The sequence below is a fragment of the Hyla sarda genome, chromosome 5, assembly GCF_029499605.1.
Source record: "Hyla sarda isolate aHylSar1 chromosome 5, aHylSar1.hap1, whole genome shotgun sequence".
Classification (NCBI taxonomy): Eukaryota; Metazoa; Chordata; class Amphibia; order Anura; family Hylidae; genus Hyla; species Hyla sarda.
Window position 1 is genome coordinate 123,134,302 of NC_079193.1, and position 27,007 is coordinate 123,161,308.

Below are 27,007 nucleotides of genomic sequence, written 5' to 3' on the forward strand. Positions count from 1 at the left end.
GGTGTGGTCTCTAAACTGTAGCTCTCCAGATGTTGCAAAATTACAACTCCCAGCATGCCCAGACAGCTGTTTGGGCATGCTGGGATTTGTAGTTTTGCAACATCTGGAGTGGCACAGTTTGGAGATCACTGTGCAGTGGTTTCTAAACCGTGGCCCTCTAAATCTTGCAAAACTACAACTCCCATCATGCATGAACAGCAAATGGCTGTATCACCATGCTGGGAGTTGTTGTTGCGTACCTCCAGCTGTTGTAGAACTACATCTTCCAGCATGCCCTTCGGCGATCAGTACATGCTCGGAGTTGTAGTTTTGCAACAGCTGGAGGCACACTGGTTGGAAAATACTGAATTAGGCAACAGAATCTAACTGAAGGTTTTCCAACCAGTGTGCCTCCAGCTGTTGCAAAAGTACAACTCCCAGCATGCACGGTCTGTCAGTACATGCTGGGAGTTGTATTTTTCCGCCGCAGCGCAAACTCCTAGTGGGAAACAAGCTGTAAACCACCACCCTAAAAACACTACACTGCACTGCACTAACACAAAATAAAGGGTAAAACACTACATATACACCCCTTTACACTGTTTCCGCCCCATCCCCAATAAAAAATGAAAAACGTATCGTACAGAAGTGTTTCCAAAACGAAGCCTCCAACTGTTGCAAAACAACAACTCCCAGCATTTCTGGACAGCCATTAACTGTCCAGGCATGCTAGGAGTGTAGCAACAGCTGGAGGCACCCTGTTAGGGGTATTCTACGCCAGTGATCTCCAATGTCCACCCCTATGCAATCCCTAATTTAGTCCTCAAATGCGCATGGCGCTCACTCACTTCGGAGCCCTGTCGTATTTCAAAGAAACAGTTTAGGGCCACATATGGGGTGAGCAATTGCATTACAAATTTTGGGAGGCTTTTTCTCCTTTTACCCTCATGAAAAGGAAAAGTTGGTGTCTACACTAGCCTGTTAGTGTAAAAAAATAAATTACACTAACATGCTGGTGTTGCCCCATACTTTTTATTTTCACAAGAGGTAAAAGGAAAAAAATACCCCCAAAATTTGTAACACAATTTCTCCTGAGTATGGAAATACCCCATATGTGAACGGAAAATGCTCTGCGGGCGCACAACAAGGCTCATGAGCGAGAGCGCACTATGTACATTTAAGGCCTAAATTGGTGATTTGCACAGGGGTGGCTGATTTTACAGCGGTTCTGACATAAACAAAAAAAAAAATACCCACGTGTGACCCCATTTTGGAAACTACACTCCTCACAGAACATAACAAGGGGTATAGTGAGCCTTAACACCCCACAGGTGTATGACAAATTTTCATTAAAATTGGATGGGAAATTTTTTTTCCCTGAAATGCTGTTGGTGCCCTACATTTTTTTATTTTCACAAGGGAAAGTAGGAAAAGAAATGTGTAACCCCATTTCTTCTGAGTATATAAATATGTGGATGTTAAGTGCTCTGCCGGCGAACTACAATGCTCAGAATAGGAGCACCATTGGGCTTATTAAATTCTGTGAGAGGTGTAGTTTCCAAAAAGGGTCACGTGTGTGTGTGTGTGGGGGGGGGGGGGGGATCCAAAGTTCTGGCACCACGGGGAGCTTTGTAAACGCACAAGGCCCCCGACTTCTATTCCAACCAAATTCTCTCTCCAAAAGCTCAATGGCGCTCCTTCTCTTCTGAGCATTGTAGTGTGCCAGCAGAGCACTTGATGTCCACACATGGGGTATTTCCATACTCAGAGAAGAAATGGGGTTACAAATTTTGGGGGGCATTTTCTCCTATTACCTCTTCTAAAAATGTAAAATTTGGGGAAAACCCAGCATTTTAGTGAGAAAAAAATAAAAATGAATTTACACATCCAACTTTAATGAAAAGTCGTCAAACACCTGTAGGATGCTAAGTCTCACTATACCCCTTGTTACGATCCTTGAGAGGTGTCCTTTCCAAAATAGTATGCCATGTGTTTTTTTTTATTTTATTTTTTTTTTTTGCTGTTCTGGCACCATAGGGGCTTCATAAATGGGACATGCCCCCCAAAAACCATTTCAGCAAAATTAGCTTTCCAAAAGCCAAATGTGACTCCTCTTCTGAACATTGTAGTGCACCCGCAGTGCACTTGACGTCCACACATGGGGTATTTCCATACTCAGAAGAGATGGTTACATATTTTGGAGGACACTTTCTCCTATTACCCCTTGTAAAAATTTAAAAATTGGGGGAAAAACAGCATTATAGTGAAAAAAAATTTTTTGAATTCATTTACACATCCAATTTTTATGAAAAGTCGTCAAACACCTGTGGGGTATTAAGGCTCACTGAACCCCTTGTTACGTTCCTTGAGGGGTGTAGTTTCCAAAATAGTATGCCATGTTTTTTTTTTTTTTGCTGTTCTGGCACCATAGGGGCTTCCTAAATGTGACATGCCCCCCCAAAACCATTTCAGAAAAACTAACTCTGCAAAATCCCATTGATGCTTCCTCCCTTCTGAGCCCTCTAATGCACCCACAAAGCACTTGAAATACACATATGAGATATGCTCTTCCTCAAGAGAAATTGGATTGCAAATTTTAGGGGGATTTCCCTCCTTTTACCCCTTGTAAAAATTCAATAACTGGGTCTACAAGAACATGCGAGTATAAAAAATGAAGATTTAGCATATTCTACTTCACTTTGCTGCTATTCCTGTGAAACACCTAAAGGGTTAACACACTTACTGAATGTCATTTTGAATACTTTGAGGGGTACAGTTTTTATAATGGGGTCATTTGTGGGGTATTTCCAAATTCTGAATTGCTGCTGAACTTTGAAGCCCTCTGATGTCTTCCAAAAGTAAAAACATTCAGTCGGTCTGGCTTCAAGGAGAAAGCCGGCTCCACACGGCGCAGGATACAAAAGGAATGGAAATCAGATAAAATTGAGGTAATTTATTTCCCAAGATGCAACGTGTTTCGCTCCAGGAAAGCAGCTTCATGTGGCATGACAGGAAATGGGTATTTTATAGGAGTGGTAATTTGTTACGTCGGTACAAGGAAGGGAGAGGGAACAGTGGAAAAAGTAATGTGATATAACAATTACAGAAGAAACATATCAAAAACATATGTAGATTGATATAAAAAAAATGTTAAATAAAAATACAAAATTTTTTTTTTACATTACCGTAACCCTCTGTTCCATATAGACATTTTACATGCTCTGCATATGCCATAATCATAACCCTTTGTCCTGTACATACATTTTTAAAGGAAAACTGTTACATGTTTTGTCCCGCACTATCCACAGGTACCTGTGGATAGTGCGGGAGATGCTGAACAATTTGAGTCCTACCTTGCCCAGATCCGCTGCGCCGTTTGCCCATTACAGGTCTTTTTCTGTGTATTAAAATTAGCACTTAAAGGACAACTGTAGTGGTCAAAAATCCCTGCCCAAATGTTCCCCAAACAAAAGTTATACAATTCAGTCAATTAGTTCTATTTACCTATATGTAGCAGTTTCTGAGATATTAGAGTTGCCAGCATAGCCCAGTAGTCCTGCGTCCGTCCCCTATTCATTGCATTGCAGCCGCCATCTTGGGGACGGAGATCTCTTCCTCCCAGCAGTGTTTGTGCTCCCCCTAGCCTCTGTCAGGTCCTCCCTGCTTATGCATATGCATGAGCGGGTGCTTTCTGAGGCAGCCATAGGCTCATCCTCAGAAACGCCCCTATCTATAAGATTCAAGCAGGGGGAGAATGAGGACATCCACAGCTCCTCCCCCCTCCCCTCCCCTGCTCTGTCTACATAGGACCTCACTTATCACGGGGAGGTTTCAAGTTTTCATGGGGGAAACACAGAGCAAACCACAGAGCAGGGAGGGGGGAGGACGTGTGTGTGGAGGAGACATATTACACTGCACGGGCTGGTGGTGTATAGACTACAGGGAATAAATATCATACTGGAGATGATTCTGTGTGTGAGATGGGGGGGGGGGGGGGGGAGACTACTGAATGACACCTGCTGGGAGTTGTAGTCCCTGTTATGTGTGTGTGTATGCCAGTGTTTCCCAACCAGGGAATGCTGGGAGTAGTAGTTTTGCAACATCTGGAGGCACCCTGGTTGGGAAACACTGGTGTATGAACTACAACTCCCAGGAGATTACAGAGATACAATAGAGGTGTTGGTGAACTACAACCCCCAGGAAACTACAGAGATACAATAGAGGTGTTGGTGACATACAACTCCCAGGAGACTACAGAGATACAATACAGGTGTTGGTGAACTACAACTCCCAGCCAGGAGACTACAGAGATACAATATAGGTGTTGGTGAACTACAACTCCCAGCCAGGAGACTACAGAGATACAATATAGGTGTTGGTGAACTACAACTCCCAGGAGACTACAGAGATACAATATAGGTGTTGGTGAACTACAACCCCCAGGAGACTACAGAGATACAATAGAGGTGTTGGTGAACTACAACTCCCAGGAGACTACAGAGATACAATATAGGTGTTGGTGAACTACAACTCCCAGGAGACTACAGAGATACAATATAGGTGTTGATGAACTACAACCCCCAGGAGACTACAGAGATACAATATAGGTGTTGGTGAACTACAACACCCAGGAGACTACAGAGATACAATAGAGGTGTTGGTGAACTACAACTCCCAGGAGACTACAGAGATACAATAGAGGTGTTGGTGAACTACAACTCCCAGGAGTCTCCTGATACAGTAGAGGTGTTGGTGAACTACAACTCCTTTATACACTCAAACAGCAGAAAGCTGTCATAGCATGCTTGGATGTATAGTCTTACAACAGCTGGAGTCACCTCTGCAACTCCAAGCATGCACATACAGCAGAAAGCTGACAGGGCATGCTGGGATTTGTAGTCTTGCAACAGCTGGAGGCACCACTGGAATTCCCAGCATGCCCGAACAGCATATAAAATAACTGGGCATGCTTGGAGTTGTAGTTGTGAAAAAGATGGAGGGACCCCTATCAGGACAGTTTTATAGACAATTATGTTTTTTTTTTTTTTTTACCATTTTTACTTTCACTATCCACTCTCCAGTGCCCACACTACAGTGAGCACGGAGGCAGCTGCTTCATCACTGGACAGGAGCCAGCATGGGGAGGGGGAGATGAGCAGAAGGGGAGGTTGTATGCATAGGGAAGGTAGATGTGAGCGTTACAATTTAATAATTTGCTCGGGGGGATAGAACAGGGGGAGGGCAGCAGCTTACAGGAAGTAAGCACAAGGCATGATGGGAGATGTAGTTTTATTTTCACTTCTCCTCCGTAATTCGTGTGCTGATAACGGTAGAACGACTGGGCCAATTTTGATGGGGGAGACATCGTTGGAAAGGTCTTTCAAAGACCTATTAAATGAGGTAAAAAAAAGTTTTTTTGCCCAGCACTGCAGATGTCCTTTAACTGGCAAAGGCCGGGGTTACTGCCTTCAACTGCCACTGTGTTGTAACCACCGCCCGGCTAATGAATATTCATATATTGCCTTACTATGTTGTCTCATATCGGCCGAGTCCCGGACGCTACTGCACATGTGCGTGATTTCTCACTACACCCGGAAGCGGTCTTCAGCGCTGCTTCATTCGTCCGAAGCAGCGCTGAAGTAAGGGTGTAGGCAGTTTGAGACTCGGCTGATATGAGACAACATAGTAAGGCAATATATGAATATTCATTAGCCGGGCGGTGCTGCGGGCAGGGCGGCGGTTACAACACCGTGTCAGTTGAAGGCAGTAACCTCGCCTTTGCCAGTTAAGTGCTAATTTTAATACACAGAAAAAGACCTGTAAAGGGCAAACGGCGCAGCGGATCCGGGCAAGGTAGGACTCAAATTGTTCAGCGTCTCCCGCACTATCCACAGGTACCTGTGGATAGTGCGGGACAAAGACAGTTTTCCTTTAATGCTTCCTATAAAATACCCATTCCCTGTCATGCCTGATGAAGCTGCTTTTCTACAGCGAAACGCGTTGCATCTTGGGAAATAAATTACCTCGATTTTATCTGATCTCCATTCCTTTTGTTTCCTGCGCCATGTGGAGCCGGCATTCTCCTTGAAGCCAGACCGATTGAATACCTTGCCTAGCCGGAGGGCTGCGGATACACTACCTCTTTATGTGCTTATCATTGTTGTGTATGATGTTACACAACCACATCTGGTGAGCTGCGGTCTTATTTCACTTTTATACTGATTATCTCTCTTTTATCACACCAAGAAGCGCTCTCCCTTCTCTCCCCTTTAGACCAAAAGTAAAAACATGTCAACTTTATGATGCAAACATAAAGTAGACATATTGTATATTTGAATTAATATATAATTTATATGGGATGTCCATTTTCCTTATAAGCAGAGTATTTAAAAGTAAAAAAAAAAAAAATGCTAAGTTTATCAAATTTTGGAATTTTTCACCAAGAAATGATGCAAGTATCGACAAAAATTTAATATGTCACGGAATCAGAATGAAAAGTAAAAGCATCCCAGAGTTATTAAAGGACAACTGCAGTGGAATTACACTTATCCCCTATCCACAGGATAGGGGATAAGTGTTTGATTGTGGGGGATCCGACCGCTGGGGCGCCGGCATTAGTGCCCATGGTGACGTAGCGTCGACCTAGAGGTCGACGGTGACGCCCCGTCTCCTCTCCGTCCCCATACAGTTCTATGGGGGATGCGGGGAGGCACGAATGCTGCCTCCCCGCCTCTCCCATAGAGATGTATGGAGGAGGCGTGCCGGCCACAACGTCATGCTGCGGCTGGCACGCCCCCTGCACGGGAGAGCCGCGGCCCCGTACAGGAGATCGCCAGGGGCCCCAGCGTTCGAACCCCCCGCGATCAAACACTTATCCCCTATCTTGAGGATAGGGGATAAGTATTTGTACTGCTGCAGATGTCCTTTAATGCTTAAAGTGACAGTGGTCAGATTTTCAAAAAAGGGCTGCGTCCTTAAGGCCTTAAAAAAGGGACTTCTAGCACAAAAAGCCCTGCACCAAAATTTTTTTTTACCTAATCAGTACACCACTGCACTGATTAGCGCTTGGTGGCGGGAGGGGACACAAAAACCAGTGTGTGTGTGTGTGGGGGGGGGGGGGGGGGGTGTCCGGCCACTCAGTTCAGAACGGCACAGATCCACTGCTGGCGGGACAGCCTTTGGTGCAGGGACACCACATTTTACTCTTTATTTTATGTAGTGTAGTGTAATGTTTTTAGGGTACATTCACACGGGCAGGTTTTCATAAATTTTTTCGCTGGGAAAAACTACAACTCCCAACATGTTCAGACAGCAAACGGCTGTCTGGACATGCTGGGAGTTGTAGTTTTGCAAGACGTGGATGGCCACAGTTTAGGGAGCTATGCGCGGTGATCTGCAAGCTGTGGCTCTCCAGATGTTGCAAAACTACAACTCCCAGCATGTCCAGACAGCAAACGGCTGCAGTTTTACATGATGGGTGAGAGGTGGGTGAAAGGCGGTCTAAGAGGCGCTGCTCAAGGTTGCTCACAGTAAGACGGACACAGGCCGGCACAGGACAATAAATATGGACAGCGCGTTTTGGCACTCAAGGTGCTCAGTTTCACACACATGGTGCCTGCGTGCTGCTTACACCACAGTGTCTGCGGTACCATGGCAATGTCGGTGCCGGAATTGACGTGTCGGGAGTCTCTGCTTTATGCGCGAGAAGCAGGATCCCCACCAGCTATCTCCACATACCCACACACTCTTTTCACAGAGTGTATTTTTAAACCCTATCCTAACACCTCTTAATGTCCATCTTTCCAGCACACCCCTTAAGGTACCTGTCCTACAGAGTGATAAGTACCCCAAATTCTTTACACACAGAACTTCACCACTTCTTATTCAGTCATATGACTATCTACTGGATAAGATCCAAAAATACTGCAAGACTGTAAAGTACTAATATGCATTCAACCTGTATATAGCCTTCAAAAATATTAACACTATGCTGTATACCTAGTCTGCCTACATAATACCTCAGAACAACCATAATGTATATCTAGCCAACATAGTACTTGTCTAATCAATATACCCTCAATACTATAACATGCATTTAGCCTATATTAATTATATAATACTGTAATACTCTATATATTGCTGTGATACTGTGTATTATCTATATAGTACTTGCATACTGTAATACTTTATATAATGCCATGACACTGTAAAACTGTATTATATATTTAGCCCACCTATATAATCTATATAATATATCTAAAATATCCAACCACTGTTATCACTACGCTCGTGTTTCAAGCCTGCCTACATTAAGTACTGCCTGTAATATTCCCTAAGCTTGCTTCAATACTACCTCTATAATACTCATAACATTTACTACTGTGGTGAACCAGGAGAGTGACGGTGACTGGGGTGTTGCAGTGGTAGTGTAGGGTCTGGTGGTATTAACCCTTGAATGTCGTGGCGCGAGGGTGCGGTTTCCTCAATAGTAATGTTCCTACTGCCAACCATCCCACAAACGGCAGGGAAAAATAATGGAATGTCCACAGCAGATTTCAGGAATGAACTGAAGAAACTTTACTTGCAGATTTTATGAAACAGTCTTCAACATAACAGTATTTTAAGAGTGAACCGGGATACAGGTTCCTCACAGGTTTGCTGGGATTTGGAAGCAATGAACTTTTATGCAGGCCACTGTGCTACTAATTTAGAAGATTTGAGCTGGCAGTAGTCACACAGGATTTGTTAGATTAAGCTTTTGGTAACTCACGGTTTAGTGGCTGCAGGATTCTTAGGCTTTGGCCTAGTTGAATTGAAATTTGTGCTGAGATAGTTGTGCTTGCTTTGTAGTCTGGCAGGAAGAGAGAGAATTTACAGACTACAGCCCTTTATATAATAAGGGGCTGGACTAAGCTCATTGGTCAGCAAACCTGTAAGTTATGAACCCAGTGCACTCTGGGTACATCACATGACCCCTAAGGTCCTTGAACATTTTATACATCACAACCGTACATCATGTGACCACTAAGGTCCTGTACATATATTTTCTAGAGCCCTATAGACATGGAGGGACTCTAGCTGCCGGGACCTTAGACAAGGGACAGGACCAGGTCCTGTACCGGGACACCACACTGCTATTTCTCTCACGTACCAATCCTGTTTGTATCAACAAGCCCGCCTTACTATGTGCATAATAGTTATTGTCTGTATTATTGTCCATAATTTTCAATAAAAATATTTATTGTCCCGTGCCGGCCTGTTACATAGTTACATAGTTAGTACGGTCGAAAAAAGACATATGTCCATCAAGTTCAACCAGGGAATTAAGGGGTAGGGGTGTGTGTCCATCTTACTGTGAGCAACCTTAAGCAGCTCCTCGTAGACCGCCTTTCACCCACCTCTCACCCATTTTCAAGTGCAGCAGCTCAAATCCCATTCACACAATTGCACCTCGATCACCACGACCTGCCATAGTCGTGTAATAAAAACGTCATCACCAAAAGGTGAGTATATCACTTAGGTGCGGTGGAGGGATCACACCGAGGCAATATACGCTACAAGGGAGGATCGGTGGAGGAGATCGGAGTCCGGCGATGCCGTGCGGCAGGCTCCCTGGATCCGACGGAAGCCGGTAAGTTGACTAGCAACATCTGGAGGGTACAGTTTGAGACCACTATACAGTGGTCTCTAAACTGTAACCCTCCAGATTGTCACGATTCGGCTGGCAGGAGGTGGATCCTCTGTGCCAGAGAGGGATTGGCGTGGACCGTGCTAGTGGACCGGTTCTAAGTTACTACTGGTATTCACCAGAGCCCGCCGCAAAGCGGGATGGTCTTGCAGCGGCGGTAGTAACCAGGTCGTATCCACTAGCAACGGCTCAACCTCTCTGACTGCTGAAGATAGGCGCGGTACAAGGGAGTAGACAAGAGCAAGGTCGGACGTAGCAGAAGGTCGGGGCAGGCAGCAAGGATCGTAGTCAGGGGCAACGGCAGGAGGTCTGGAACACAGGCTAGGAACACACAAGGAAAACGCTTTCACTGGCACGATGGCAACAAGATCCGGCGAGGGAGTGCAGGGGAAGTGAGGTATACATAGGGAGTGCACAGGTGAACACACTAATTAGAACAACTGCGCCAATCAGGGGCGCAGTGGCCCTTTAAATCGCAGAGACCCGGCGCGCGCGCGCCCTAGGGAGCGGGGCCGCGCGCGCCGGGACAGGACCAACGGAGAGCGAGTCAGGTACGGGAGCCGGGGTGCGCATCGCGAGCGGGCGCCACCCGCATCGCGAATCGCATCCCGGCTGGAGGCGGTATCGCAGCGCACCCGGTCAGTGGATCTGACCGGGGCGCTGCAGTAGCGAGGATGTTGCGAGCGCTCCGGGGAGGAGCGGGGACCCGGAGCGCTCGGCGTAACACAGATGTTGCAAAACTACAACTCCCAGCATGCCCAGACAGCTGTTTGGGCATGCAGGGATTTGTAGTTTTGCAACAGCTGGAGGGCAACAGTTTGGAGATCACTGGCAGTGATCTCTAACTGTGGCCCTCCAGATGTTGCAAAACTGCAACTCTTAGCATGCCCAAACAGCAGTTTGCTGTCTGGGCATGCTGGGATTTGTAGTTTTGCAACAGATGGAGGTCCACAGTTTGGAGATCTCTAAATTGTACCCCTCCAGATGTTGCAAAACTGCAAATCCCAGCATGCCCAAACAGCAAACAGCTGTCTCGGCATGCTGGGAGTTGTAGTTGCATACCTCTAGCTGTTGCATAACTACATCTCCCAGCATGCCCTTCGGCGATCAGTACATGCTGGGAGTTGTAGTTTTGCAACAGCTGGAGGCACACTGGTTGGTAAAAACTGAGTTAGGTAACAGAACCTAACTGAAGGTTTTCCAACCAGTGTGCCTCCAGCTATTGCAAAAGTATAACTCCCAGCATGCACTGTCTGTCAGTGCATGCTGGGAGTTGTAGTTTTGAAACAGCTGGAGGTTTGCCCCCCCCCCCCCATGTGAATGTACAGGATACATTCGTACGGGCAGGTTTACAGTAAGTTTCCTGCTTCAAGTATGAGCTGCAGCAAGCGGCAGCGCATACTCCTAGCTCACTGTAAACTGCCACCAGTGTGAATGTACCCTAAAAACACTACACTAACACATAATAAAGGGTAAAACAAATCATATACACCCCCTTACACTTTTCCCCCCAATAAAAATGAAAAACGTATTGTACGGCAGTGTTTCCAAAACGGAGCCTCCAGCTGTTGCAGAGCAACAACTCACAGCATTTCCGGACAGCCACTGACTGTCCAGGCATGCTGGGAGTTTAGCAACAGCTGGAGGCACCCTGTTAGGAATCACTGGCGTAGAATACCCCTATGTCCACCCCTATGCAATCCCTGAATTAGTCCTCAAATGCGCATGGCGCTCTCTCACTTCGGAGCCCTGTCGTATTTCAAGGAAATAGTTTATGGCCACATATGGGGTATTTCTGTATGAAAAAGAAAAGTTGGGGGCTATACCAGCCTGTTAGTGTAAAAAAAATAAAAATAAATGTTTGCACTAACATGCTGGTGTTGTCCTTAAAAGGGAAAAAAGAAAGAAGGAAAAATTTGTAACGCAATTTCTCCTGAGTACGGAAATACCCCATAGGTGGACGTAAAATGCTCTGCAGGGGGCACAACAAGGCTCAGGAGTAGTAGAGAATAGGCATATCATGTCAAACTGTCAGTTGACAGGTACCACGCCCCCAGCCCCGCCCTAGCCACGCCCCCTTAGTCCCAAATCCCAACACGTCAGCCGGCCCCCTTCCGGTGTTTGACAGGGACCACGCCCCCCTCCCCCACGTGTTGTAACTAAAGCCATATGCTGTTTCTCAGCTCTCCCACGACCCCCACCTCTAACATCTGACATCACGCTGCTATGGCAACTACCACACAGCCCCCACTCCCTAGCTTACCACATACAATAACTATCAGGAAAATACAGCCCCATAGATTGCTTATTTAGTTATGAAACCAGTTTATATCACGGTTCATTTATACTAAAGTAAATCAGGCCTTGACAGCCATACATTATACCGCATAACAATTTACAATAGGCTTTTTACTATGCGGTAGATTAAAAAATACTAACACTAATTCACAGACACACACACTCAGATACACACCGCTCATTCAGTATATTGCGAAATAAGTCATTCACAGACACGCAGTTATATTTCTAAAAAGAAACCTAAAACTACTAACCTTTTAGGGGAGAGAAGTACGGCGTGCTAGTTCCAGCGCCAAAGCTTTCTGAATGAATAGCATAGGCTTCATAGTGCGCGCTTTGTGTAATAGTAGGCGGTGGCTAAATGACGTAGATTTCTATGCATACGCCTATGCCAACAAGCCCGGACATGTCTTGTGTAATAACTCCCATATTGTGACGTAGTAGACGGATGCTAAATGGCGCAGCTTTCTATGTATAATCATGTCTGTACATGTCTGAAAGGGGCCGTCTGTTGCAGGTCACCACTCATATATTTTACCTTTATAGATAAGCGGACCAGTAATGTAAAGTTTAAAAACTTTATTGAACAGATAAAATAATACATAAAGCAAATAAGTATAAACTATATAATTACAAGTTCCAGAAGTCTTGATCAGTCCATGACAAATCCATTAGGACTTCTCAAAAGCCCTAAGGGAGTAATTCATATAGCTAGTGGAGGAAGTCATAGGGATCAGATAACCCTATTCAGAAAGACATTAGGGGGGGGGATCTCAAAAGTCATAATAGCTGTTGTGTGAGAAAAGTATAGGCAGGCACAGGTGGCAGTCAGACCTATACCGCATGTCAATATGGAACCTAAAATGTCATGGACAGTCAGAGAAAAAAAAAAGCAAAGGCAGGTATTCATATAGCTAGTGGAGGAGGTCATAGGGATCACATAACCCTATTCAGAAAAAAACATTAGGGGATGTCTCAAAAGTCATAACAGATGCCGTGTGAGAAAAGTATATGGTGAAAAAACACATTAGCATATGTTGCTACATGCCTAATTATCAACACAGAAGTATCATGTATATCTGCCAACATATGGCTTATAGTAGTTCAATATATATTTCACTATAGAAAATTATTTAGATTTTATATTAGCACAAAGAGCCATGCAACCTTGTTTAAAAAGGCATTTTGTATTACATGGCACTTTTCACGGCAGATAGATTTCTTTTCACAAACATATCAACAAATTGATCATTTATTTTAACATCCTCAGTGAATAATTCTAATACATCTTTGTATGACAGGCCTCTTGCCAGATAGAATAGAAATAATATGCAATAGTGTCCGCAGTAATGACTTGCTGTGTCCTGCAGCTGCCTGCTTTGATACATATAAGTATTACAATTTCTTTTTAAAAATTGCATAAATTCTTTCGGGAATATCGCAGAATCTGGCAAAAATCCGTAGCTATCGAAAAATAGGGCCCGCTCATTAGGACATATTATAATTAATATCCAATGACTTCCACGCTGCACTGATGTATCCGTATTCACAATGTATCCTGCGGGACGTTCCTCAACACGATGATCAGGTAAGAAATCGCAGGGAAATACACCCTGAAACATACGGCTAATATATGGATCTGATTTAGCGAGAATTGACAACTGTAGATTATTCATTTTAATTATAGTCTATCAATATCTCTCGACGGTTATTTATCTCAAGAATGTTAGTATTCAGAGCATATACTATCATATTCACAGTGTGAGGCGTTGGTTCAGAAAATCTTATTTCAGCGCGGAGATTTCCAGTCTTAACGAGGGAGTAATGCGCTCCCGGCTCTTGATCGGGTGTCAAATCATACGAGAAAAACGTGTAACCATTCATAAACTCTTCACAATCTATGGATAAGCCGCTATCAGATTTTTGCTTTCCTGCTATATGTACAAGAGCAAGATACTCTCTAATGGCTAAATCTGCGCCAAAGTTAGGTTGAAACGGTTTTGAAGGGTATTGTACGCCATCCAAATTCAAAGCGCAATAGTTTATATTATAGTGATGAAAGCATAACGGATTTCTTTGAAAATCACCACTAAATGAGGCATTGTCGACAAACGCTAAAACAACACTTTTCGGAATTTGTCCGAGAAAGAGATTCTCATGCGTCGAGATCCGTGTTCCTTGGGGTATGCTGTACACTTTCAGTTGGCTTCGGTCCAGGGCGTATTTTGCCGTAGCTGATAGTAGAGCCTGACTGTGGCCTATTCTAACAGCTGGCAACACCTGTACTCTTTTCACATAAAGTAATGCCTGTAAGATCTGAATTTTTAATGGCTCAACCTCGGCAAACATCAAGGAAAAAACATCTTTATTTCTGGTCAATTTAATCTTAAGATCCAGGCCATTCAGTATGAGTTTTGGCTGATTAAATATATCTCCATATATAGGACCCAAAATTTCGACCGATTTAGATCGTGCTGTAGCCTGAGATCTTTTGATGAATCCTAAATTGTTCCCATCAAGGTTTCTGTCATGATGATAACCTGCTGTGTCTTTATAGAACAATCCTGCTGTGAACTGGGAGCCCAGAGTTTGGGGACTGTAATTTAATAAAGTCTCAATGTATGCTCTATAACTATAGAGGTTATCTGATTGAGAAATGAGGCGGTCACCCAGTGGGACATCCACTTGATTAAAAAGTGTTGCTATAGGGTAATTAATGAAACCAACACGTGCCCCATCAGCAATAGCGGTGTTATCCTGTTTAACAATGCGGCAGTTTATGTACAAAAGGGTATTATTCAGATCACAATAATGTTCCCCACTACCAGATATGTAAAACTCCAGAGGCGCATTGTCAGCCAGAGCAGCGATAGGTTGAACTTCTACAAAGTACGATTTTTCAATACTTGTCTGCGTGGGTGGTATATCAAAAATATCCAGTTCCGATTTTGTGCACTCTACAGAACTCTCATGTATAAAGGCCATTGTGAGCGTTAAAAGATGTCTTCACGTGCGCGTCTAGAAGGCTTCTGACGGCGACGCCTTTTACGGCCTACAGTCTTATTCATAAGCATAGGGAGTGACGGGGTGGAGCAAAGGTTTTTTCGTTTACGCGATTTTTTAACTACATAAACTAGGCCGGAGCCTTCCTGATCTTTTGGCTGTTGAGTTAATCTATCCATAATAGCAGCTGACGCGCTTGTCATGGCATCCTTAGCAATATTTTTAGCGGCATTTTTTACATGCGGTTTTGCCAATTCAACACCCTTGCGGAACAACGGAACAACGCGCCTTAGGAGAGATCTGAATACCCCACCTAATCCCTCACCGTGCATGTATTCAGCGCCGCGGAATCCTTCTAGCCCGTGTCCAGATTGAAGTGCATAATAACGCGCATATACAGCAGGGTCACCATAAACTCTTTGAGACAGCATTTTTTAGCGTGACAACTCCTTGCAGGGTCTGAAATGTAATCGCACAATACTTTTACCGTACTTGAATTTAACAGGTTTTCCTTGGTCTGATAAAATTGAGATGCTAATGCTATCAAAGCGCTGCGTGCACAAAGGTATGTAATCCGTTAGGGTATAGTGTAGGGTGACAATTTCATTGTTTCTACCCGTTATCTCAACAGTTCTTAATAACTGTACATAGCTATCTCCCACAAGCTGGTGCTGTATTATATCTGTATACACAAATAATGTATAAAAGCCAGGCTGGATATTGGCATAGACATTCTTTTTCTCGAGCTGTTTTTTCTCCAGGTGGATTTTTTCTCCAGAATCATCGACAAAAGGCTGCATACCTAAAATATACGCCAGCTTTTCACCGGGGGCAAACTGAACTGTAAATGAATCCGTTGTAAAGACAGCCCTCTTTACAGTATCATAACGTAGTTTAAAGTTTTCGCTCGATATCTTCAAGTTATCTATTCGATCGTTTAGCGCCTTTACAACCTCTCCTACACTAGTGTAAAACCCTGACTTGATGTAGTATTCCTTTAGCACTTCCTCACGTTTACCGAGATAAAATAGGCCTTCTTGACTGCCAAAAGTGTACCACGTGTGAGCGTACTGTATTTCAGTCAGAGCAACTTCATACGCTCCAGAAAGATACACAGGCTTTGCTAGCTTAACGGTGTAGGTCGCTATTGTGTTGGTGGGGTATAATTCCCTACACGAGTTTGATGGTAGGGTGAGATAAAACGATTTTGTCTCCATGATTTATACATCTAACACCTGATTTTCTTCGACCAAGCTGTTAAATTTTGCAGGGTAACCGAGCCACTTTACAAAATATTGTGTTTTGCCTCTGAATCTTCTTTTCTCCAATACTTTTTCTATTCTGTAGACACGGTCGCCGTCAGTAGGTACTTTCTGGACCTCTTCGCTGTAAAATGATCCGCCTATCTGTTCCCCGTGCAAATCAATTAGCTTGTATAGGGGCTTGTGAAAGTGTGTATTGATGTCGGCAATAATAAAAATTTCATCTGTATAACTCTGCGTGTATGCCTTAGAGAAAATGTTTCTATAATGCGATATTCTTACATGATCCCCAATTTTTAATACAGGCTTGATAACTTTAAGGTTTAAGAAGGTCTTGGTATAAATATTCCGCCATATTTGTAAAGAATTTCTTTTTGATACATCAACAGGTCTGCAGCGGATTGTTCTGTGGTATGTTCGGTTATAACTGTACACAAGGTCTGGTAGGCTTTTTATATAACGATACGTGTTATATTTAGTAAGGTAGCGCCACATTCTAGTTTTTAACGTGCGATTAAACCGTTCGACTACGGAGGCCTTCACAGTGTTTGTAGTGAAAAACTGATGGATATTGTACCTGCTACATAGACTCTTCATAGCATTATTCATGAATTCACGACCTCGGTCCGTTTGAAGCTTCTGAGGTACACGGTTGTCGCTTTTAAAAATAATTTCAAAAGCACAAGCGACAGACGCGGGGTCTTATCCCGTAAGCCGACACACCAGGCATATTTTGATAATATGTCAATCACTGTTAAAATATATTTTATGTGGGCTTATGTGATTTTTATGCTTTTTATTAGTAATTTTATCTAGTTTTTGGTAGCCCGTATAGTTATTATAAATTTTGTATTTTGTGTTAATACAAATGGTACATAGCTTATGTGTAGGCTTTATCGTTCCTCCTTTGTTATATGCATGAATGTATATATATATATATATATATATATATATATATATATATATATTTCAAGTAGTTATTATAATTATGTTTCAACGCCGCTGGTTAAAGTTATATCTGTTGTATGCCTTGAATAGTTTAGCCATTATGGTTTTTGTCTATGTATCACTACGGGCATTAATTATAATTTTAGATTTGCGTTGTTTTAAGTCGTTGTTAGTTTGCCTGTTATTTCCAAATTTTTATGGCTTATTACGCTCCCTACAAAACATTTAGCGCTGCTTCTTTTCTCCAGTCTGTTTTCTAGCGGATTGTGTAATTAATTTATATAAAAATATGTATTTTACACCAATTTTTTTTACTTTTTATTCCTAGATGTCCCATCAAAACAGACTTGTTGCTGTAAATGATTTCGATAGCCTTGCTTACTTAGGTAAATAGTTGTTATTTTCATATTTTCATGTTTTTACACACACACACACAATTATTCTTAACAAAAAATATTTATTCTTGTTAAAGATGCTACAATACAAGCCTTATCTGATTCTTTGTGGGCCGGGCTCCATCATGTAAGTGACAGCGAGATGTTGAGGGCGGCCCAAGAGATTCCTGAAGTTACTGACGGCGAGATGTTGACTGAGGCCCAAGAGATTCCTGAAGTTACTGACGGCAAGATGTTGACTGCGGCCCAAGAGATTCCTGAAGTTACTGACGGCGAGATGTTGACTGCGGCCCAAGAGATTCCTGAAGTTACTGACAGCGAGATGTTGACTGCGGCCCAAGAGATTCCGGAAGTTGCTGACAGCGAGATGTTGACTGCGGCTCAAGAGATTACGGAAGTGCATCATGTTGACGATAACAAAATGCTTGCCATAGATGTGGCGCCGTGCTTTTAGGTCCTCAATGTTGAAGTCGGCGAAAACCAGTCCTTAGTTGTACCGACAGAACCTGAGAGGGCCCCTCAAGAGGCTAAAAAAGGTAATGTAACCTTAATATTATTAGAGTTTAAAAATACACAAAATGCATTCATGTTTTATTTATACAAGCATATCTATATTTATATTTTCACTGTTGTATATAATTTACACATAACTTATTTACTCATAACTAACTTAATTCGTTCTTTTAGATGAAGAAGAAGCCCTATCATGCAAAACGCCCCCTCCGTCAAATGCAGGTACTATGGAGCACGCATATGGCTCTGGCTGGAGCACTCCCTTATCAAGAAATGTATCTTCAGACCATATTCGTATTGCCATCTGCAGAAAGCGGCCAATCAAGGCTGCAAAGACCCTCATTTCTACAAAACAACCACATTTTCAGCATAAGTCAACTAAAAGGCTAAATTTACAGCCTGTGATAACCGAAAATAATGAAACTGGGGATAATCAAGAAGATATCTGTGAGTCACCCTGTATAAAACCAAACAATATTTGGGTTTGTCATGAGGATCAGTCCATAAACACACATAGTAGTCAAATATCCACACCTCTTAGTACTGCACAGAACAGTCTTAACAACAATATCTGGCCGCAAGAGCTGCTAACAACAATACACAGAATGAATGATGCCAGCGGTCATTTACGTGATGTCATTCATTATCTGACTAAATTAATGGACAGGCATACAAGCTTTTCTTCTTGCATGCCGGGCCATGACAGTGTATTGGAATTAGTAGAGTTAGACCAAATGTTTCAACATGTATATTCCACTGTTTTGCTGATTTGCGGGAGAGATCAGCGGATGGGTTATTATGACTAGGTATGGTTGGCGGTGGGTTGCCCAAGCGTAAAAAGGGTAAATCACCACTTTTAAAAAAGCCTAAAGTTAGAAAGCAGTCTGTGAAAATGTTTGGTCTTGACAGTAACATACAACATACTTCACACCACCAGACTTGTGACCCCCCAGTAGAACAGCCCACTAACACAAACCATACTTCACACCACCAGACTTGTGACCCCCCAGTAGAACAGCCCACTAACACAAACCATACATCACATTCCCAGACCTGTGACGATCCTTTAGAGGGCCCCGGTAACAGACACTACACCCCACAGCCTCAGGCCTGTGACGATCCTTTAGAGGGCCGCGGTAACAGACACTACACCCCACAGCCCCAGGCCTGTGACGCTCCTTTAGAGGGCCCCGGTAACAGACAGCACATACCACAACCCCAGACCTGTGACAGTCCTTTAGACGCACCCAACAGTGTTCCCCAACCCTCACAAAGCCATACAAGTCAGCCACCGGCAGAGAGCTCTGTTCAATTTAACGTCAACCCCCAAATATTAGAAAATTTATTTCATAGAGTGAGAGACCTGAGTGCATTCAATGGTATTGAACAAACAGATCACTTTAGATTTGTAAATCTGCACCGTATTAATTCATTTGTAGAGGCTGTGAGCGTAGTACATGACACTATCCAGGCCTTAGTGGACGGTATAATCAGGGAAATTAACCCAGGGGACTTTTTTCAATTGCGGCTAGAAGGGGGGCCGTCCTTGGACCCCATATTCTGGTCGAAGCATCCAAGAGACGAGTTCAGTGTTGAGGAATTCCTAAATGCTGTAGCGGCCGCATTGCAGAGTAACGTGCAGTGCCTGGCCACAGAGTGTCTAAAACTAGTGGTCACTGTAATCAGGAATAGAAGAGGTGGTGCTAAGCGCCGGTTAAAGTCTATTGCTTACAGTCAGATAATCAAGCAGAAAAAGCGCTGGTTGTATGACTTTAACAATTTGGCCGCTAGTTTATATGCTCTGACATAACGGAGGGGGTATTAGCGATGTTGTTTTATTGGAACAGGCACGTCAGATACACGCTGCTCTGTCTATACCAGACAATGAGTTAGTGAGTTTTAATGCCATTGCTGATTTTGAAAAATTTATGAACATCACCATTAAAGTGCTATACAACAATAATGGTGATTGGCAGTATTTTCATACTGGTAAAAATCCTACAGACCAAATTGTGTATATTCTACACCACGATGACCATTACTATGGTATTAAAAATATCAAGGGGTTCATCGGGGAGTGTTACTTTTGTAACCTCTGTACTTCGGTCTACCACCATAAAAATAACCACAGCTGTCAATTGTTTTGTCGTTCATGTGAACGCTCAACATGTACCGATAGTGTGGGAGCGCAACCACGCTGCAGTACATGCCGTGTGTTTTGCCGCTCCAGGGAGTGCTTAGAGATACATGAGAACATAGCCAGAGATAAGCCAGACTTTTGTAGAACCAAAACATTTTGCGACCGCTGTTGTCGATTTGTGTACAATACTGCAGAAAACATAAGTGTAGCGGCCTGAAGTGTAGCTCTTGTGGTGGCCGTATGCATAGATTTGACAATCATCTCTGTTATATGCAGCTCTACAAAGCAAAGAAACAAAGTGATCTATATGTCTTTTACGATTTCGAATGTTGTCAAGAAAACCAAATACATGAACCCAATTACATTTATGCGACAAAATTGTACGCTGCAAATTCCTGGGAATTTGAAGGTAAAACCTGTACGCATGACTTTGTGCAATTCTTTACCAGCGGTAAATTTACAGGTTATACCTTTATAGCGCACAATGCCGGGAGATATGATTCATACTTTATTGTAAAGGAACTGATTAGTGAAAAGTTGCAGGTAAAAATGATTACTCAAGGGGGGCGTCTTTTATGCGTGACACTACCAGACTTGAAAATACGCTTCATAGATTCCCTAAATTTCATCCCTATGAAGCTCAGCAAATTACCTCAAGCTATGGGTTTTTCAGGGGCAAAGGGCCATTTCCCCCACTTTTTTTTAATACAGAACAGAATCAGGACTATGTGGGCCCTCTACCAGATGTTAAGTATTATGGTGCTGAATATATGATGCCTGGTGACATGAAGGAGTTTATGGTGTGGCATGCGGACCAAAAAAACAATACTTTTAATTTTAAAGCTGAGCTCAAAGCCTACTGCAAACAAGATGTTGAGGTTTTGAGACCGGCCTGTCAGCTCTACAGAGACGGAGTGATGGAGATGACTAGGAAAACCATTTCAAAATACAATAGGCATCTAAAGAAAAATGTTATGGAGGTTCATTGTGTTGATCCTTTTCAGCTCGTCACTCTGGCATCTGTATGTATGGCTATGTACCGATTTAAGTTTCTCTCTAAAAACAAAATTGCTATCGTCCCTGCAGACAATTACCACAAAACAAAAAAGCGTTTCTCTTCCCATGCTATTCAGTGGCTCATGTATGTAGCGCATACAGAGAAGCTTGTCATTCAACACGCCTTGAGAGGCGGTGAAAAGCAGGTTGGACAATATTTTTTAGATGGTTATTCACAGATTGATGGACAAGACACAGCATTTGAATTTCAGGGGTGTTTTTACCACGGGTGTCCTACCTGTTATACTGAAAACGATACAAATGCTGTTACAAATACCAACTACGGTCAATTGTACCACACTTTTTTGATGAAAAAACGCTATCTACAGAGCTGTGGGTACGTAGTACGTGTTTTGTGGGAGCATGAATGGACTGAAATGCTTAAAAATGATTCTAATCTTCAAGCATTTCTCCATGAAATGAAATTTCCGGTACCGCTCGATCCTCGTGATGCCCTTTATGGCAGGAGAACTAACGCCATAAAGCTCTATCACATACAGGCAGAGGGTGAGACGATACATTACTACAATTTTACCAGTCTATACCCATTTATCAATAAAACAAAAATGTATCCTGTAGGTCATCCAAGCATCATATATGAAAATTTTACTCACATCAAAAATTACTTTGGGATTGCACCTGTTAAGGTGTACCCCCCAAGAGATTTGTTCTTCCCTGTCCTACCTGTGAAAATTAACAAAAAAATAACGTTTCCTCTCTGCTATACATGCGCTGTAAATACACATACATCTGAGTGCATGCATAGCGATGAACAGCGCTCTCTGACTGGTACGTGGTGTACAATCGAACTAGAAATGGCTTTGGAAAAAGGGTACAGGATCGCTGAGAGCTATGAAATTTGGCACTTCCCTGAGACTACAGAAGACCTGTTTACGCCGTACATTAAACTCCATTTAAAGGACAAGCAGGAGGCCTCGGGTTACCCTAGCTGGTGCACTGATGCTGTTAAGAAACAGCAATACATTGATTCCTATCTTGAGAAAGAAGGTGTGCAATTAGACCCCGCAAATATAATACTGAACCCTGCTAAAAGACAGATCTCCAAACTTTTCTTAAATTCTTTATGGGGAAAGTTTGCACAGAGATCTAATCTACCATGCACCAGTATTGTGAATAACCCTGATGAACTCTTTAAGTATGTCTTTGTCCCTTACTATGAGGTTTCTGAGTTAAACTTTATTGATGACGAAACAGGCACTGTGAACTGGAAATACGCTGAGGGACACCACACAGTCAATAAAAACACAAACATTTTTATAGCCTGTTTTACAACTGCCTATACCAGACTAGAGTTGTACATGCTTCTGGACAAACTACAGGACAGGTGTCTTTATCATGACACCGATTCTGTAATTTTTGTGCACAAAGAGGGTGATTGGAACCCTCCATTAGGCGATTACTTGGATGAATTAACCAGTGAAATACCTGATGATACATACATCACAGAGTTTGTATCTGCGGGTCCAAAAACCTACGGTTACAAACTGAACACTGGTAAGACGGTCCTAAAGGTTAAGGGCATTACACTAAATACCGCAAACACACAATACATCAATTTTGAAAGCCTAAAGGACCTGGTTTTGGAGTTTATCCGTAATCCAGGCCCTGAAACCCAAAATTGCATAATAGTGGAGCAACCAGGTATTGTTAGGCATAAGATGTGTTGGGAGATTGAAACAAGACCTGTGCGTAAGACTCAGAGGTGTGTATATGACAAGAGACGTTATTACGATAATTGTACAACATTACCTTTTGGGCTTTAATGTAATCATCACACAATTGCACCACTCTTTTTCAGACATTATTGCAGACCTTTTTAAGAAGCTCAGGATCAGTGACGCTGAAGTTACAGACAGTTTAAGAACCCCAGCATCAGTGAGCCGGAAGGTCTGCACACAAAGAGTCAGTTTTTAGCTGAATATACAACAGTGCCTTTTGGTTTCTAAGTGCTCTTTGGCTATGAGCATGGACACCCGCCTACAACATCCCTTTTCATGCATTTTAGCTGGTCCGTCCAACTCTGGAAAGAGTTATTTTGTCACCCAACTGCTTTATAATGCACAAACACACATATCGCAAACCCCGGAAAATATTGTTTGGTTTTATGCGTGTTGGCAAAAACTGTATGATGACCTTTCTCATTCTTTCCCAAACATTAGATTTATTGAAGGCTTGCCACATACATTTATAGATGATGATCTGTTCCCGCCAAACAAGGTAAATTTGACAATTGTTGACGACCTAATGGAGAGCGCTAGCGAAAATAACGAAATTGAAAAAGCATTTACCAAGTATGTTCATCACAGAAACCTTAGTATATTGTATTTAGTGCAGAACATATTTTGTCAGGGCAAAAAGAGTAGGACCATAAATTTAAATACCAAGTACATGATTCTTTTTAATAATCCACGTGATAAATTGCAAATTCTAACATTAGCGCGACAGATGTACCCAGGGAAAACTCGTTTCTTTTTAGAAGCCTTTGAGGATGCCACAAGAGAGCCTTACGGCCATTTACTAGTTGATTTACAAGCCAATACCCCTGAACAGTATCGTTTAAGGTCTGGCTTTTTCCCGCCGGCTTTACCAGTGGTGTATATACCAAAGAAAAATAGCTCAAAAAAGTAATGCTTTCACTTTGCACAGCATTCTATGCGGTGTACATAGTACCGGCAAGATGTCTGAGAGATTAAGACGTAATTGGGCTCTCTTAAAAACCCTAGTGAAGGCAACTCCTTCGGTCAGAAAATCTATCTTGCGTCACGCGAGTGATGATTTAATAGCTGCCATAGGGGAAATTGCTTTAAACATCTTAAAAGGGCGTATACCTCTAAAAGAACGCCAGAAAAATATACTAAAGAAGTGGCGTAAAGCTATGAGGAAGCTGAGCGATAAGGCCCTGCCCATAAAGAAAAAGAAGCGCTTAGTGAATCAAACTGGTGGGTTCATAGGACCGCTGTTGGGGTTTGCAATTCCATTAATAACGAGCTTGTTTTTTAACAAATAATGGAACATACAGAGAAAATGTACTTGGTACCCAAACACGAACTCAACAAGATAAATCATGTTGTTACACCTACACATAGCATACGGCAAAGTGTAATACATCGTCTTGATAGTGAAATTAACGACGTTTTACAGCGTGGCGATTTACCTGATGACGTGAAAATTAAACGCTACACAGGTATACTGCAAAGATACTTGATTCTTGCTAAACAGGATGCAAAAGAGTTAGCATCTTTAAATCTTATTACAACACCTGCTCCTGGTCCTCAACATTTGACAAATTCCGCTACTGCTAAAAGTGATGATGTGAATGAGATTGTGAATAATGTCAATCCCCGGTTTAAAAGAAATGCAGAACTATTGTTAAGCAAGATGCTCCAGAACAGCGCTGTTACGGCATGGAGTGGTAAGGGTGAATTTATTTACAAGGGTAATGTGATTCCTGGCTCTAATATGGTGGACTTGGTGCGAAATACAACACAAAGTCACGGATTGCTCAAAAACAAAATACCCCCTGGATGGGAAACATTTATCCGGGCCATGGCTGAATTAAACATGCCGTCTAGTGTTGTTGGTAATTCAACCACTAGAGAGATTCTGGATGGGATGAAAATGGAGTTAAATAATCCTACAGGAGGCGCAACCCCTAAACGAGGAATACATCTTACACCTTCCACCCCGCCTGTGCTAACTCAGGGCAGCTTACTGCCTAAAAAAAGGACTCTACCATTTTTACAAACTGCCTGGCTAACTCTGTAAATATTATGTATATTAAAGATCTGCTTTGTATTAAATATTATTACATTAATGATCTGCTTTGTATTAAATATTATTATATTTGTACTGCTCATTTGTTTTTTTTGTATTTTTTTTTCTCATGAACTGATCCTGCTATGTATTATTTTATCTGTTCAATAAAGTTTTTAAACTTTACATTACTGGTCCGCTTATCTATAAAGGTAAAATATATGAGCGGTGACCTGCAACAGACGGCCCCTTTCAGATATGTACAGACATGATTATACATAGAAAGCTGCGCCATTTAGCATCCGTCTACTACGTCACAATATGGGAGTTATTACACAAGACATGTCCGGGCTTGTTGGCATAGGCGTATGCATAGAAACCTACGTCATTTAGCCACCGCCTACTATTACACAAAGCGCGCACTATGAAGCCTATGCTATTCATTCAGAAAGCTTTGGCGCTGGAACTAGCACGCCGTACTTCTCTCCCCTAAAAGGTTAGTAGTTTTAGGTTTCTTTTTAGAAATATAACTGTGTGTCTGTGAATGACTTATTTCGCAATATACTGAATGAGCGGTGTGTATCTGAGTGTGTGTGTGTCTGTGAATTAGTGTTAGTATTTTTTAATCTACCGCATAGTAAAAAGCCTATTGTAAATTGTTATGCGGTATAATGTATGGCTGTCAAGGCCTGATTTACTTTAGTATAAATGAACCGTGATATAAACGTGTTTCATAACTAAATAAGCAATCTATGGGGCTGTATTTCCCTGATAGTTATTGTATGTGGTAAGCTAGGGAGTGGGGGCTGTGTGGTAGTTGCCATAGCAGCGTGATGTCAGATGTTAGAGGTGGGGGTCGTGGGAGAGCTGAGAAACAGCATATGGCTTTAGTTACAACACGTGGGGGAGGGGGGCATGGTCCCTGTCAAACACCGGAAGGGGGCCGGCTGACGTGTTGGGATTTGGGACTAAGGGGGCGTGGCTAGGGCGGGGCTGGGGGCGTGGTACCTGTCAACTGACAGTTTGACATGATATGCCTATTCTCTACTACTCTCAGGAGTGAGAGCGCACTATGTACATTTGATGCCTAAATTGGTGATTTGCACAGGGGTGGCTGATTTTACAGCGGTTCTGACATAAACCCAAAAAAATAAATACCCACATGTGACCCCATTTTGGAAACTACACCCCTCACGGAACGTAACAAGGGGTACAGTGAACCTTAACACCCCACAGGTGTTTGAAGAATTTTCATTAAAGTTGGATGGGAAAATGAAAAAAAAAAATGTTTTTAACTAAAATGCTGGTGTTACCCTAAATTTTTCATTTTCACAAGGGAAAATAGGAAAAAAGTCCCACAAAATTTGTAGCCCCATTTCTTCTGAGTAAGAACATACCCCATATGTGGATGTAAAGTGCTCTGCAAGCGAACTACAATGCTCAGAAGAGAAGGAGCGCTATTGGGCTTTTGAAGAGAAAATTGTCTGGAATTGAAGGCCATATGTGTTTACAAAGCCTTCATGGTACCAGAACAGTGGATCCCCCCCACATGTGACCCCATTTTGGAAACTACACCCCTCACATAATGTAATAAGGGGTACAGTGAGCATTTACCCCCCACAGGGGTCTGACAGATTTTTGGAACAGTGGTCCGTGAAAATGAAAATTTTAATTTTTCATTTGCTCAGCCCACTGTTCCAAAGATCTGTCAAAAGCCAGTGGGGTCTAAATGCTCACGGCACCCCTTATTAAATTCTGTGAGGGGTTTAGTTTCCAAAATGGGGTCACATGTGGGGGGGGTCCACTGTTCTGGCACCACGGGGGTCTTTGTAAACACACATGGCCCCTGACTTCCATTCCAAACAAATTCCCTTTTCAAAAGCTTAAAGGTACTGTGTCACTTTTTAAAAAAAAAATATATTAATTCAATTGTCATGTAATATTATTAATT

General features: G+C 42.6%; 1 protein-coding gene across 1 annotated transcript; it reads left to right on the forward strand.

Annotated features, from left to right (window-relative positions):
- Nucleotides 1-5,996: 5,996 nt before the first annotated feature.
- On the forward strand, nucleotides 5,997-25,915 carry LOC130273430 (uncharacterized). The gene is made up of 4 exons (XM_056520218.1): nucleotides 5,997-6,168; nucleotides 17,507-17,564; nucleotides 17,651-18,109; nucleotides 18,261-25,915. The coding sequence occupies exon 4, from the start codon at nucleotides 20,802-20,804 to the stop codon at nucleotides 23,064-23,066; it is 2,265 nt and encodes a 754-aa protein (XP_056376193.1). The 5' UTR covers nucleotides 5,997-6,168; nucleotides 17,507-17,564; nucleotides 17,651-18,109; nucleotides 18,261-20,801; the 3' UTR covers nucleotides 23,067-25,915.
- The last annotated feature ends 1,092 nt before the right edge of the window (nucleotides 25,916-27,007 follow it).